The 16650-nt window shown below is 39.8% G+C and overlaps 1 protein-coding gene and 1 long non-coding RNA gene across 10 annotated transcripts in view; one reads left to right on the forward strand and one right to left on the reverse strand.

The window, feature by feature from the left end:
• LOC117879427 overlaps positions 1-16650 on the forward strand; it is a 58231-nt gene that overhangs the window by 17613 nt on the left and 23968 nt on the right. The gene's annotated exons all lie outside the window — the stretch shown is intronic.
• The window catches only part of PRLR (prolactin receptor), a 341223-nt gene that overhangs the window by 12014 nt on the left and 312559 nt on the right, over positions 1-16650 (reverse strand). For all 9 annotated transcript variants that reach the window (XM_034774608.1, XM_034774612.1, XM_034774611.1 and 6 more), the window contains 7 exons: positions 15778-15947; positions 13566-13732; positions 12691-12832; positions 10753-10882; positions 2464-2633; positions 2132-2301; positions 711-852 (listed from right to left, as the gene is read on the reverse strand). In XM_034774608.1, coding sequence (XP_034630499.1) covers positions 711-852; positions 2132-2301; positions 2464-2633; positions 10753-10882; positions 12691-12832; positions 13566-13732; positions 15778-15947 — 1091 coding nt within the window. The remainder of the gene's footprint in view (positions 1-710; positions 853-2131; positions 2302-2463; positions 2634-10752; positions 10883-12690; positions 12833-13565; positions 13733-15777; positions 15948-16650) is intronic.

Consider the following 16650-nt stretch of genomic DNA (forward strand, 5'->3'; position numbering starts at 1 on the left):
GGTGTTCTTCACCTGATGGCACAGCACAGGAAATAAAATGCCTAGGAGAAAAACCCTATCAGAGTAAAAAGTACATGAGGAGGGTAAATTTTGCCACAGCCAGATACACCAACACAGGACAGAAAAGCAAGGGCAGCATCTATGCCATGCATAAATCTGCTTTTGTGAATAGTTTAGCCATCTCATTGTCAAGTCCTGTATAATATAATTAATGAAATTATAGGGAGGGGGCAACTACTGGATGGCTTTGAGAATTTCTAATAGTACACGAAGCCTTATACCTTTAGGCCAGTTCAAATACATCCCCTGTAGGCAGTGACTAAGAACTATTACCATCTGATGTTAATGGCTGTTTGGTGTCTTATACAGTAATCTCAGTGCAGTTCGCAATGGACAAGTATCCACATATATCAAAATCACTATATTAAAAGGCACTAAACAGCACCCTTGCTGGCAGATTCAGTGGAGTGGCCAGTGCTTAAATGGGTAAGGAGAATGAACCACCTTCTTACTCAGAAGTAATCAAGGCTGAGGCAAATTGAGAACATGGTGTAGGGAAGCTACCATTTCTGCTACCTTAGCAATGTTTTATCTGTCCTGTGGGTAATACAGGATTTCAGTCTTCAGGTCTGCTAGCGGGGCAGCTAACTAACGTACTAAATTCACTTCCATTTAAAAATAATTAATAAAAGGAGGATCAAATAACTCACCACCGGGGATTTGAATATAACTTTCTGAGCTCCATTCACTCCATTCTCCATGGTCCGGTTTGCAGTGTACCTGTGCAAGGTATTTCTTTCCTGGATTTAAACTAAACAACTTGTATTGTGTTTGTTGTCCAACAAAAATTGTCTGAAAAATAAACAACACAAAACCCATAAAAATTGAGAACATAAGAACAGCCAGACTGGGTCAGATCAATGGTCCATCTAGCCAATATCCTGTCTTCCAACAGTGGCCAATGCCAGGTGCTTCAGAGAAAATGCACATAACAAGGCAATTATTGAACAATTCATCCCCTGTCATCCAGTCCCAGTATTTGGTAGTCAGAGGTTTAGGGACATCGAGAGCATGGGGTTTCATCCCTGAAGCATTTTGCTATAAAAATTTTAGGCTATTTAGAAAGTTGACAAAGTAATGGGAGTGTAAAATGAACAGTACTGAAACTAGATAGCAACATAAGAATTTGCAATATGGGAACTGAAAAATGGTCCATTTATTATATAGCATTCTCAGTTTTCTAATATAATGCTGTGAGAAAGAATTTTAGCTCTAGTGCAATGTTTAAGTGAAACTATTGTGAAAACACACCAGGACTGGATCTCCCTTTTTCCCAAGTTTTATTTATTTTGGTTTATGAATGCGAAAAACAAGGAAGGATCCAGCAGATGATGAAGGTGATGGGGAAAGCGGACATCCTCTAGTGATGCGGAGTACTCAGTTAAAAAAAAAATCATTCTGAATCGTGAATTTTGAAAATGTGAAACTTGAAAGAGTTTAGAGGATATTGAAAAAGGCAACACAAGCCAACAGAAAGAGACAGCATTTTGGAGGAGCAATAGCTGACGGAGCACCAAAGATGGAACTCTGAGCGGAGCTCAAGTGAGTAGTGAAGGCAGAAGAAAGAGTTGTGAGCTTGGAACCCAAAGAAAATGTCCCCAGTTTTAAGGACAGGGAGAGGTAAAGGCTTGTGCATACATTGTCATTATATAGCCTGCCAATAGAATCTAATGATTATTTGCATGGATGGAAATAGTTTCAGATAATTTTACCACCGATTGTTACTGAGCTTTCTGTTAGCAATTTTATGTCTGTGGTTTAGAATAGATTACCATGGTGGACAACAACAATCAAACCCATATCTAGAACATGGTTAAACTAGGACTGACAATTTAAAGAGTAAGGTAATACTACAGTTAATATACAGTCAAATATTTTTGCCACTGGTTACCACACAGAGGTATCTGAGATACCACTTTATTTTTTTCTCTAGGTGTGGGAAAATACTGTGATCTCTCATGCAGCACTGTAGGGCAACTTTTGGTAATGCTGAATTTTTGATGGTGTCTGGTGTGTTACATTCATGGATATAATATAATTGAAAAGAGAAGACCAACTAGCAAAATCTTACCTCCCATTCATCCCCTTCTTCAGGTTTTAGTCGCAACTTATATTCAAGAGTAAGCCATCCAGATTTGACATCAGCCAGTGGAGGTGGATGCCATTTCAACAACAGATACGGTTTTCCATCTACTTGTTTTTTTACTTCTAGAGATAGGTTCACAGGAGGGTCTGGCTGAACTGTAAAAAGGAATAAAGGGTTTAAATCACCTTTGCCTTGCACCTTGGAAAGTCATTTACACTTCTGCATTAACTGGGTCCTGAACACTGGATCTGAAAGCCCATGCACTTTGGATCAGTTTGCCTCTGGCTTCACTGTTTAAAAAAGTCTTAATGTCTTACCTATGTAAGTCACATCCACATATTGAGGCTCAGAGATGTTACTTCCCATCTTATTGGTTGCCTTTATGGTGATATTATAGATTGCCCAAAGTGAGGTGTGCTTTTTATCAAAGTAACAGGAATTGGGGCCTGCAGTTCTGTAATCTGGACATTCATTGATTGATTTGTCTCTGAAATTAAAGAAACGTAGTGATCAGGAAATATACAGAATAAAGCACATGAATTTTACTACTATCACTACTATTTACTTAGGACTGGATATCACCCACTCATGTTCTTGGGGACGGGAAGAATGCATAAAATGCTGATCCAGCTCAGGGGAGCAATAAGGCAGGATTCATCCCCAGCATTCAAAAATGTGCAGTAGGCCTAGATACTGAGATGATCTGCACACCATGGCCCCCAAAGAGTGTGTTCTATCAGCTGTGTGTGGGAGTGTTCAGCTGGGTAAATGCTGCAGGGGGTTAGCTGGTTTTCTTTCAGAACAGCAGCAAAGTGAGTCCCACTGCATGCCACCTGCCTCTGCCAAGTGCCAGGTACTAGGTGGCCTTGGAAAAATCTTTTAACAAGCCTACTAAATACTAAATAATTCAAACATTCATTCCCCCCCCCCAAATTCATTTTGTATCTCTGATATACCTTCAACATCTGTTTTGTGCATCTCTCCCCCATACCCAAAACCTATTCTGTGTCTTTCACCCTCTGCCCCTCAAAAATCCAGTTTGTGCCTCTCTTTATGTCCCGAGTAATATATTTATTGCTATTCCCAGACTGAGGGTATGTCCACACTAGAGCTGGAAGGTGTAAATTCCAGCTCCAGGAGATGTACCTGTGGCTAGCTAGTGTGACAGATTAATGTTACCAATCTGCCTGAGGCGTTAGATGATTAGGCTGAGGCCGCACGATTGTTAGGGGAGGAGATGAAGGAGCACACCAAGTGACTAAATTTTAAAGCTTTATTAATAAAATAACAGCGTGAGTGTTGGGTTTGCCTCCATGTTACTTAGAAGAAGGAAAAAAGTGTTAGTACCCAAGCCCTAACCCATTTTTATACTTACACACGCACAACCCAAGGCTGGCGGAGCCTGGGCGTAACGGAAGAAGAAGAGGGGGAAGGGTAGACGAGAGTTTTGTTTTGTGCACAGGCAGTTTAGGGTTTGCTGTTAATTTTTAATTTGCTTTAGCTTTTAGGAAGGTTTTAAGTTTGGGGTTTTTTGGGGGCATTTTGTTTAGGGATCTTTGTTTCCCGTGCTTTTTGTACCAGTTTAAACCGGCCTTTTGTGGCTTTTTAAGCTTTTTAAAAACACACCAGCTTTAAGGACGCGAAACTGTTGGGGTTTTTTTGCTGGCCTTTACTGTTTTACTAGTTTTTGCAGCCCCTGCAGTTTTGTTTAGCTGAATTTTTTTTTTTTTTTTTTTTTTTTACGGCTGGTTGGGGTTGGAATTTAGGCCCCCGTTTTTTTTTGGCAGGCAGCCGAGAGTTGGTTGTGTGCCATGGCCTTGGGCTGGAGATAGAGTTTTATTTTTGGAGCTAGCTGGAGCATCGAGTTAACCCATTCCCTTCTTCCTTCCTTCCTTTATGGCCTTTTGTAACCTGCAAAGGAACCTCTCACTCCACACTCACACCTTTCCCTTTCCAAAATACCTTGCAATACCTGCAATAGCGTTAGCAACATACAATGCTGATTTGCCTCCCCAGGGGACCCCCTGAGGGAGGGGGCCATTGGGTTGTGACAGTCCCCCCCTTGACCCCTAATCAACATTTTGTTGTGAGGGATCACCACTTAGGTTTTTACCCTTTCTCTGACACGGTGGCTAGGGTTACCGTTGGCCTTTTACATAAACAGCAATATAGCACAAATAAAATTGTTAGGGCGGCAACAATTGCATGCACTAGCCAGTAGTGGCTATTGGCATTATTAGAAACATAGCATAACACATTTTTGTTGGCATAGATGCTCCATTTGGATGGCTGTGGCAAAGGCAGCTTTTTTTAGATGAAACGTGCTGCAACACTGTAAAGGAGGAGGCATTTGTCTGGAACATGGTTAGTTGTTTTTGGGTGTGCATTAATGGCAGGAAAACATTGGGTGTGATTTATGAAAAATGAAACACAACATAGTTAGAAACATTAACAATACTTTGAATAACAGCGGGCCAATGCACTAAAAATTTTTGCGTTTTAGATTGTAACAGCAAGTTGAGAAGCACTTTAGACTTGGTGGTTTTTTAAACACACGCTGAGATATTGGTAAACAGATGTGCCTTAGTGGGGGCATATTTTGATGCCTTTCCTTTTTAGCAGCTGTGTTGACCCACCTTGTAAAAGTGGCTTGGCATTGCCCTTTTTTTACACATTATTTGAGGGGGTTTTATAGGTTATAGTTGCCAGGTGTTGCCCTTTGCAATTTATATGTGCTGATAGTTGGGGGCTGTAGTTAGCACATACAGCTTAGCCGTGTTACTGGGTGGAGCCACCTTTTACACATTGTGATGGACTATGGGTTTAGAGGCAGCCTTTTTAAAGGCCTGGTTGGATTTTTATACCAGGGGCCCACCCTTTTTTTATAGGGCCAACGGCCGTGAAGAAGCAGGCTATGCCTGTGCACTTTTAATTAGTGAGTTTTTAGGAGTAGCGAAAAGGCTATTGTTTTGGGGGAATTTTTGAGTGGGAATGGATTTTTTTGGGCCAGGCTTTATGGAGCAAATTTTTTTCGATGCTATGAATTTGCTGGGTTAAATATTGTTGGATTTGGGAGCGCACAGAATTTTAAGTTAGTTGGTTTTTGGCCTTAATTATGGTTTTAATTAATTTTTGCAAGGTGTTTTGCATGTGGAGGGCCAATTTGGCACTATGTTTGAGGGTGGAGGTGGCCACTGTAAGGTGGGTAAGATTTGCACTTGTGACCAGCCCCATGACCTTTTAAAATTGTTTTAACCGCTTGTTTTTTATGGCCGGCTGCTGAATATTTTAAATATTGACTGTCGAATTAGCCCCATTCCACAAGGAGCTTACTAGGGTTTGCCTTTTTTGGGGGGACAATATTTGGGTAAGGAGGGCAAGTTGGAGGGTGACCCCCCCGGTACAATTGGGAAGGAAGGCTGGGACTTGGAAGCGTTTTAGAGGCAAATAAATGTTTAAAGCTTTTAAAGTGCATTATGGAGGATTTACCGTTGAGTGGCTGCCTTTTATTTGGTGGCTGGTAAAATTTGCCACCACTGCTGGTGGGGAGGTGGGGGTGAGGAGAGACGTGGAGGTGTTTTTTTAGGACCATTTTTTGCAGACTGGGGGCTAAGTGGAGGAGGATTATATTGCAATGAAGGATTTTGCAGGCCTGAAGCAGCAAGAACGGTTTTACCACTTTTGTTTGGGATGTTTTGGGGCTTTTGGTATTACTCCCGGTTTTGTTAACAAAGCCAAAGGGAAAGAAAAGGGACAACATAAATGCACCTTTATTATTTATTATGCACCAAAGGGAAATTGAGGCACATGTGAAAACCATTTAAATTATTAGTTATTTTGTTGCAGCCCTTTTTAATTTTTGTTGTGGATGTTGTTTGCCTGGTTTCGGAGGTTACAACAACTATATTGTGTTTAGGGATTAGGGATTGCTATTACTTGTTAAAGGGCTTTTTATTTTACTTTAGGCCATCATAGGAGGAACAGGGTTTGTTTTTATTGGATTTAGGGAAGGTCTGGGGTAGCCAGAAGGATTTTATGTGCAATATGGGGAGTGGGCTAACTTTTTATATTTTTGCTTTTAGAGCCTGTTGGTGTGCAATTTTGATAATTTTTTTAATTAAAAGGTTTGGCCTTACTATGCTAGAAACATACTGCATTTATTTGTACTGATAAGTATTAAACAGTGATTTTTTTTTTGCTTTAGCAAGTGTATTAAAATCTTAGTGTTTTTTAGTATTACCCAAAACATTTTGTGTTTTAAGGTGGACAAAGCAAGTATTTGCATTTTAGTTCTTTTTATGTGAAATAGCAGTATGATTATTTATTTTTATTTGATTTTGTATTAGGCTGTTTTGTAGCTGGGACAGAGAGCTTAATTTATTTTTAATTATCTTTAGGTTCATAGTATTTATAATTTTTGCTTTAAAACCAATTTTTTTTAATATGGTGTGTGCTACCTGAGGATGTTTTTTGCAGCATTTGATACACAACGGTGCTAGCAACAAGACAAAGAAGACAAGACAAAACATAGAACACAAAATACAATTTTTATTATGACAGTAGATTTATGGTATTTTGGGTTGCTTTTTAGCTGGTATTAGCCTTTTTTTTTTTTTTTTTTTGAAAGACCAAACCCCCCCCCCAAAAAACCCCCAAAAACCCAACCACATTTTTACCTCTTTGGGGGTGTCAGATTATTGCTTAAAATAGCTATATATTTTTACAAATACCCTTGCTGATTGCAGGCATTACAGAGGAATTACCCGCTTATTTTTTTGTGTTTGTTTTATAGGCAGGCCAGGTTTTAATGGCTTTTACCTTCATTAGTTAGGTAATTTGCATTAATACAGACACTTTTTGGCTTGCTTTTGGATTTAAAGCCATTAGCAGCTTAGAGACTTTGTTTTAAAAGGGACACAATTAACTTTTACCAGAGATTTGATTACTTTTAACTTTTTAATTTTTGCTTTTAAAACATTTGAAAAAGAAAACACAACCTATTGTGGCTTTTTTTGGAGCCCTAATAGGATTTTAAATAAGTAGTATGGTATGTTTTTGCATTTTTTAACCCCTTTTATAATATACATTGCACATGTTTTGGGGAAAATGCATTTTTTTATCATTTAATTTTTAGAACATTAGGCATATTAATTTTTATATAAGGTGTAATTGGGTTTTTTTGTGCTTACAGAAATTTTATGTACCTTTAGCAAAGTGACAGTTTGATTACACAGAGCTATTTTAAGGCTTAGTGTGGGGCACTGGTTTTTTTTTTATTTTTGTTTACTACAGCTTTTATTTGCCATTTTGTTACCAAAAAAAAAAAAAATTTAGATTTTTTTTTTTATTTTTATTTTTTTGGCTTTGACTGCCCTGCTGCAGCCACGATTTTGGTTTTTATTTAAAAACGTTTTAAATGTTCAGAGGGGTAGCCATGTTCGTCTGGATCTGTAAAAAGATACGTCTGTTAGTCTATAAGGTGCCACAGGACTCTTCGTCATTTTAAATTTTGTAAAGCATTAAGTTACCCCTTAAGGGTTAAATGTTAAATACTAAAGCCAAACAACACTTGAGTTATTTGTGTTTGGCCAAAACCATTTTTTGGTTTTGCAACTTTGAATGAAAGATTTAAATGGATTTTAGTGGTATTATTTAAAAACAAAACCAATGTATTTTATTTTTTTAATACCCCTGACACTGCTTTAATTTTTATATAGCTGTACATAGATTACATGTATATACATTTGGGGGCAGTTAAGTTTTAATAGACACCCCTTAAGTTTTTTTTTTTTAGCAAATTTGACTAAATTGTTTATACATTAATGATTTAAATTAGATTGTTTTTTTGCCTGGCTTATTTATAGAATTTTTTTTGGAAAAGGACCCTTTTTTTTTTAGAATGGGTGCAAAGAAACCCAAAAAAATTTTTTGAATATTTTTACAATCTTTAATTGTTTAGGGTTTTTTTTAGCATTTATAGTTAACTTTTTTTTATTTTTTAACACGATACCTTTATTAACTTAGATTTTTCTATTTTAAGTAGTGTTTTGGGGATTTGAAATTTTGATGCCTGTATTTACTGCTATTTTTTACTTTTGCCACTATGCCCTTAGGGCTTTTAACCCACTTTTTACTATTTTTTATTTGTTGCCTGCCTGCTTGTTTGGGCCCGATTTTGCTTTTTTTGCTGATTTTTTTTTTATGGGCACAGGCTTTGTTTTATTTCCAATTTAGCAAGGAGGGTGGGCTTTTTAACTAGCCCCCACCCCTTTTGGTTGTTTTTTTTTTTAAACTATATTACTTACAAGGGTTACCCGAGTTATTTTTCGTGAGGCTTGCCACCTGGACAGAACGCACGGCCAACTGGCGTTTTAATTGTTTAATTTTTTTTTTATGGCAGACTCACTGCCGTTGCGGTGTATGCTGAGCACGAATGGTTAAATTTTTGAAGAGCTTTTGAAGGACCAGTACTTGCTTAGCCAGTGCTTTTAGGCAGTGCGTTTTGCTTTTTTTGCCTGGAAGTTTTGTTTTAAGACCCTGCAACTTGTTTTGGGCATGGGCTTGGGTTGCTGCCTGGTTAGTAATTTGTGCTTTTAATTGATTAATTTTTACTAGTTGTTGGGTACACACTGATTTTTTTTTAACCTTTTTTTTTTGTTTTGACAATGTTTGATATCACACGGCTGCTGCAGTTTATATTAATTTTACAGCTGCCCCTAGGTTTTTACCCTTCTGCTTTTTATACTTGGCATACAGGCTTAATAAATTCTGCCAAGAATGCACACTTTTTTGAAGCTTTGTGACGGAACCCCAGGGATTGTATTTTACCTTGGTGAGAGCCCTCTCCAGCCGGGATTGGTCCTCATCCCCCTGTGAAAGAGGCAACTGGGGTTTTGTTGCCCCTTTCGTAGCTCGGGCATTAGGACCACCAACCTTTTGTGACACCAGCAGGCCAGGCAGCGGGACTTTCGTGTTCGCACTGCCTATTGCCCGTGCATTCAGCCCTGACCCCACCGTGAACGCTGCCGTTGTTCACGACTGCGGGACACCCGAGTCCGCAGTTGAACCCTTTTGTTTTTTAAACATGTTGTTACAACTTGTTGGTATTGCTTTTACAAATTTTTTAGTTACTTAAGATTTTATGCTGCCCAAGCGGGCACAGGAGCTTACAATGTTACCCCACTGGGCCAGAGGGAGGGACGCTAAGCCTTTCTTTGTTACCACCGAGGGTTTATACACCCCATGCAAAAACCCCTCCCAGGGGCAAAGCGAGAAACCCTATGTTTTTTTTTATGTGCAGTTATGCTACGGTTGAGGATATATGCACTGAGGATTTTACCGGCGTGGAGAGAGGATTGCTAAGCTTTTTTTTATTGCCATTGGGTTCTAACACTAGTGTGTTAAAAACAGAAGTGTAGACACAGCAGCGCAAGCAGTGGGAGGAGCTAGCTGCCCCACATACGTACTTAAAGTATTGATGGGATCATACTTGGGGCAACTAGCTCCTCCTACCATTCGTGCCACCATGGATGCACTTCTATTTTTAGTGCGCTAGCTCGATCAGAGCTAGCGTGAGTATGTCTCCTTAAGTTGGAATTTACCCCTTCCAGCTCTAGTGTAGACATAACCTAATTAGGGGTGGGGGAGGAGGTCCGTGACTGCAGGAATTGTGTTCATTTCCCAGCTCCCTCTAAGAAGCAGGAAGATGAGCATGTGGGCTCCACATTTTGTCTCTCACTGTTTGACCTGGTGTCTGCACACTTCCTGAATGAACCTGCTCTCAGCAGACAGCTACACACTCCAACATTAAGTTAGCTCATTGCCCAAGCATGAGCAATGCTGGGACAAGCCAAAAGTAGCTCGTTCCTCAGAACTAAACAAACATATTAGTTTTATCCATAAATTTTTGAAGATTGACTCTGGTGCCAGACACTTGTATCTCTGGAATGCCCTTACCATGATCATATTTTGTGTCGCTCTACCCTACCATTGTCTATGGATCTCTGTGCGAAAGGCTCGATATAAAGATGGTAATTTTAAAAACAGGTAATTTTGGGTGGTCTTGTGTCTCAGGAGCCCCTTGGCCAAAGGACCCCAAATTTGTACAACAAACTGTAGCACGGGCCTTATAGTGGCATAGCAGTTTTCAAGGCAATCTGGCGAAGACTGTCAGAATATCCCAGACAGACAAGGTGGATGAGGTAATATCTTTTATTGGACCAATTTCTATTGGTGAGAGAGACAAGCTTTTGAGCGTACACAGAGCTCTTCTTGTCTCTCTCACCAACAGAAGTTGGTCCAATAAAAGATATAACATCACCCACCTTGTCTCACTAATATTCTGGGACCAACATGGCTACAACAACACTGCATAGAATATTTCAGTGCATTTTGAAAGAGTGGCTTTAAACAGAAACCCTGCTGCAATCTCAATTATGAAGTTGCTACTGCTGCTTCCTAATACAATTAATTTTTACAAAAATCTTAAATTACTTTTTACTCTCCAGATAATTAACTACAATTTAAGAACAAATGAGAACTCAGGTTCTGTAAACGTACATAAGATAAAATAATAAGCCACAGAATAACTATCCACAGCTTCTTACCCCTCCTTGCTGTAGAGCAGAGTGTAGTTGGTAGGAAGTCCTCCATCTGAGCCAGGCTTCCACCAGCAAGTAAAAGTTTCCTTTTCTGGAGAACGACACCTCAGTAGTTCAGGCTTTCCAGGGGGCTGCCCTGTAGAAATGCATAAATTATCTAGTTAATAAACTTAACTGTTATACAGTACAGTACACTGAATAATATCAATCCTGAATTTATAAATTATTGAGAGGTACCCAGGGCCGGCTCCAGCATTTCTGCCGCCCCAAGCTAAAAAAAAAAAAAAAAAAAAAAAAGCCGCGATTGCGATCGGCAGCGGCAATTGGAAAAAAAAAAGCCGCGATCAGTGGCGGCAGTTCAGCGGCAGGTCCTTTGCTCCTAGACGGAGTGAGGGACCTGCCACCCCCGAATTGCCGCAGGTGCCGCCCCTCTCCCTTGGCCACCCCAAGCACCTGCTTGTTAAGCTGGTGCCTGGAGCCGGCCCTGGAGGTACAGGACAGTCAGACTTAGGTATATTTACTGTACAAGAAAAAACATGTTTTCACTTCTTCATCAGTAGAGAAGGAAGAAAGGTCCAGTGGTTAGCGCACTAGACTGGGCCTTGGGAAATCTGGGTTTATGTCTGTGTGGTGCAGGGACATGGTGTGTGACTTTGGGCAAGTCACTTAGTCAATCTGTGCTTCAGTTCCTTGTACATAAAAATGGGGATAACAGCACTGCCCTCCCTCGCAGGGATGTTGTAAGGATAAATACATTAAAGTTTGTGAGGGGCTCAGATACTGTGGTAATGAGGAACATCTGAGTTCCTAAGGTACATACACTCTAGATATGTTTGTCTATCTTCAGATTATTCTATATAAACCACTTTAAAAAAGGACACTTTAGTTCTCTACTCATCATCCCAAAACTCTGTTAAGAAAAACAAAAAACAAATCAGCAAAAGAAGTCTAGCTGATTAAGCTGCATTTTCCTTCCAAGTGTTTGCCCATGTGTGTCTTCTCACCAGTGTTGTCCCTTCTCTCCTGCAGCCCCAAACCAGGCTGAGTTGCCTTTAAGGGATAAGAAAAAGGAAGCACTTATGTGTTCCTTGCTTAGTGACCTCATACATGGTACTTAGAGACCTAAGCTACTTGTCTGATCACAGCCACAGAAGATTTATTGTGACCTGTTTGGTGTCTCACTGATGTTATTAGAGACTCAAACAAAAAACTTACAGCAGGACAAAGGTTAACACATCAAGTAGCATGATGCTGATTGAAACACTGCAGTAAGTAAGGCTGTTGTGATTGTGCACGTGAGGTGAATAATGGTCTCAAGCTATTGAGAATCTTTGTTTTTCAATTCTTGAGATTGGGACCTTTAATTTTCAATGCTCCAAAGTGCCTAAAAGTCAGTTCTGAAAATAGGACTTACTTAGGCTCCTTAGTCACGTGTGAAAATTTTAATCATTGCCAACACATTCCATGTCAAGACATGAAAAATATAATTAATAAAACAGCAGAGGTGACTAGCAGCAACAGCATGGCTAAGGAGTTTGGTAACAAGATCTGAGGTCTATCATATTTAGGCCACCAACTAAAACACACACCAGGTTGGTAAAAAATTGTTACCATATTATGGTGAATGCAGTTTCGTGCCCTGTCTGAAATGAGCTGATGATTTCAGTCCAGTTCCCAGTTAACAAATGTCCAAAGCCTGCCATCACAATGTCATTAAATAGCACCTGTAGTTGTCAGTCTCAACAATGAGGCCAAGGACTAATGGATCAGGAAAACTGAACAACCGTGTCATACCTGGATATTATCAGGGTTGCACTGCTGCTCTCTCTTGTACTGTACATTTCCTGTGTATAGAGGACATTAGTATTCAGGGCTGCTACATTGGAACATTTCACAAACACTGGAATCACCGAGATTTTAAAAGAAGGATTGTCAGCCACTCACCATTGGGGATCTGAATGTAACTTTCTGAGCTCCATTCACTCCATTCTCCATGGTCTAGCATGCAGTGAACCTGTACAATGTATTTCAATCCAGGATGTAATTTAAACGCCTTATAATGTGCTTGCTGTCCAACAAAAATAGTCTGGAGGGGAATCAAAAATATAGAAACCATAAGGAACTGGGGCATTTTTCTATACAAATCATGAAGTGAAATCCTGGTTTCATTAAGTCAATGTGAGTTTTGCCATTGACTTCAGTGGGAGCGGGATTTCACCCACAGACTTTAAAGAATGGGCACTACAAAGAAGTAAGAGTGAAATCCTGACCCATGGAAGTCAATGGCAAATCTCCCTTCAATGAGATCAAGATTTCTTCAGGAGTCTAGAACATATGGCTTATTTTAGATTTCTGAGGACCAGTTTCGTTTTCACTCATTCCAATATTAGCAACTCCACTTCAGATGTCAGAGCAAGAGAAATATAGCCCTGCTGGCCCACTGTGCCAGCTTTTCACCAAATCTGACTCCATGATGTAAGGAACATATGAAGTGTGATTTTTTCCCTAGTATCTCTGAGATAGACACGTTCAGGATAGTCACTGCAAGGAAAATTTACTGTACTCTCAGTCTTGTAGTCAGTTTCTCTCTCTTGTATGTAGTTCTTAGGACAACAATGTACATATCTGGAATTCTTACTTTCTCTCCCTCCAAACCACAGAAATACTCTCCTCTTTTTAATGGTCATATTTGGATAGCCTTACTTGGTTACCCTGACCCTGGTCAGACACCACAGTGTATATAATATCAAGATATAAAGTTCAGATATATGAACTAGAGAAAAGAGAACATTCACTATGAAAGTTTGCCATTTCCTTACCTCCCACTCTTCCCTTTCTTCAGACTTTAGGCGTAATTCATAATGAAGTATAAGCCAACCAGATCTGACATCAACCAATGGAGGTGGAGACCACTTTGCCCAAAGATACACTATCCCAGCTGATTGTATTACTTGCAGAGACAGGTTTATAGGAGGATCTGGCTGAACTGTACAAATGAAAGATCAAAAACTGAAATCACCAAAGAAGCCTCCTATTATCGTCTAGCATTTTAACTTATTTGCTTCAGGAAGCATCAATTTACATTAAATAAGAAAAGCCAATCAAAAAGACAACAGGGGTTTGGAATAGTCCAGTAGCTCTCTGGCTTCCTTTCTCTCTTTTTGAGTATGTTTGAACTGGCTGTTGACTTGCCATAGTATTGCTCATGTTCCTCTTACACTTTCTGCTGAATCTGTCAGGCTACAGAAACGCATACTTGCATAAAACTATACGTGTTTTCATAGAATGAAACCGTCTGGCCTGATAATAGACTGAGTATCTTTATATCAATATAATATGTACATTCGGTAACACACTGAAAGCAGGATGATGTTAGGAGTGTGGGTTGGAGCCCCTACCGCTTTGAATGTAATATTTAAGGTATGAGTGTAAAATAAACTAAAGAGCAGGGCTCGCAATTCTCTAATATGGGTCTAATTCAAAATACTGTACTAGTAACACTTCCGACGGGGCTTAAGGAGCCACCAGGAACCTCTGTACCTAGAAAAGTAAGGTCTGTCCCTCACTAGTATGTTTCAGAAGAAGGTGCCTAGGGTTACCTCATGGCAGCAGTGGGCAATAATTCCTGTGTTGTGAAAGAGACATTGATCTTTGAGACTTTGAGCCAGGACATGTGACTGGGACTAAAAAAAAAAAAAATTCAGCCCTCTTGCAAATCATCCCTTTAATACAGTAACTAACAGAAACATTTACCCCACAGAGACATAGTACTAGTTATGAAACACAAGTCAGGAAGAACCTGATTTAGCTTTCAAAATCCTGACTGAGTTTTCAGGGCTAGCAGCTAGAAAAATATCTTTACATTTGTAAATGGAGCAAAATTTGATCGGAAGACACTGAGATAAAATAACCTATCCTGATATATTTAGAATCTGAATTGTTATGGAATTGCATTAACTGTCAGCAAACCATTGGGAAAACATGAGCTAATTTTGATTAAACCTGGTGCCAATTTATCAGTCAAAATTAATAAGGTTTATTTATTTATAAATAATACACACATCATACGGTTTTCAGACACATACATATTTAAAATGAATGCACATGATCTGCTGATCAATGCCATTCTTACAAGGCTCCCTCACCATCAAATTAAGACGTTTCACAATCAGCAGTTTCAGGCTAAAGTTTCAGAAACAAGATGGCATAGTTCGGAACTTTAAATGTTAAGTACTACATTTAAGAAGGAAAAATCAAATGCAGAAAATGGGGAATAACTAGCTAAGCAGCTGTACTTCAGAAAAGGATCTGGGGGTTATAGTGGATTGCACGCTGAATATGAGCCAACAGTGTGATGCAGTTGCGAAAAAGACAAATCGCATTTTCTGGTGTGTATTAACAGAAGTGTTGTATGTAAGTCATGGGAGGAAATTGTGCCATTCTACTCAGCGCTGGTGGGGCTTCAGCTGGAGTACTGTGTCCAATTTTGGGCACCACACTTTAAGAAGGCTATGAACACACTGGAGATAGTCCAGAGAAGAGCAACAAAATTGATAAGAGCTTTAGAAAACATGTCCTCTGAGGAAAAGTTGAAAGCAATGGGCACTTTTAGTCTAGTGACAAGAAGGTTTAAGTGGGACTTGATAGCAATCTTCAAATATGTAAAAGATTGTGATAAAGAAGACGTCTCTCTGTGTCCACCGAGGGTAGGACAAGAAGTAATTGGCTTAGTTTGACACAAGGGAAATTTAGGATGGATATTAGGAAAAAAACTTTCTAAGGATCGTTGAGAACTTGAACAGATTACTAAGGCGGTTGTGGAATCCCCATTTTTGGAGGTTTTTAAGAACAGGCTAGATAAACATCTGTCAGGGGTGGTCTATGTATACTTGGCCTTGCCTCAGCAGAGAAAGATGGATTAGATGACCTCTCAAGATCCCTTCCAACCCTACCTTTCTATGATTTCTCTGATTCTATGATTCCCAGCTCCTGCCTATCTCCACTTTATTTTCTGTTTTTCCCCCCTCTTACCTATGGAAGTCACGTCCACATAATGAGGGTTAGAGATGTTACTTCCCACCTCATTAGTTGCCTTTACAGAAATGTTATAAGATGTCCAGAGATTGGTGTGCTTTTTGTCAAAGTAACAGGAATTGGGACCTGCAGTTCTGTAATCTGGACACTCATAAATTTGTTCTTTTCTGAAATTAAAAAATGAAAAATGATCAGTCATCAGGAAATTAAGTAAAGCATCTGATTTACTAATAGTGGCCACAGTTCAGCAAAACATTTTAACAGACACTTAACTTTAAGCACGTATGCACTCCTGTCACAGCACAGCACTTAAGTACATGTGCAAGTCCCATTAATTTAACTGCTTTGCTGAACTGGGGCTATCTTTACTAGAACTACGCAGGGCTAGAACTTGTCCTCTGTTCTTTTAGAACTAGTAATTATATAGGTCATAACTAAATGTATGCTATTAAAATGGAGGAGGAGATGGTTTGCCTGACATGGAGCCATAAAACAGAATGTTATAGAGAACACCAAAACACTTCTAAAATGTTTAAGAACAAGAAGTTAGAGGCAAATCAAAGACAGTCACTTGGTTTGAAGCAGAGGTTAAAGTAAGCCGGTTCGGTCTGGCGTACCAGCAAGAGCCAGTACGCCGTGCCAGACCGGACTGGCTTCCCCAGGCTCGCAATTTAAAGGGCCCGAGGCTCCCTGAAGTGGCCGGACCCCAGGGCCCTTTAAATTGCCTCCCAAGTCCCACTGCTGGAGCCCCGGGGTAGCGACGGCAGGGCTCCATTGGCAATTTAAAGAGCCCGGAGCTCTGCTGCAGTAGCGGCGGCCAGAGCCCTGGGACCTTTAAATCACCCCTGAGCCCCAGGGCTCCCAGCCGCC

The sequence above is a fragment of the Trachemys scripta genome, chromosome 6 (genome assembly GCF_013100865.1).
Source record: "Trachemys scripta elegans isolate TJP31775 chromosome 6, CAS_Tse_1.0, whole genome shotgun sequence".
In the NCBI taxonomy this organism is placed as follows: domain Eukaryota; kingdom Metazoa; phylum Chordata; order Testudines; family Emydidae; genus Trachemys; species Trachemys scripta.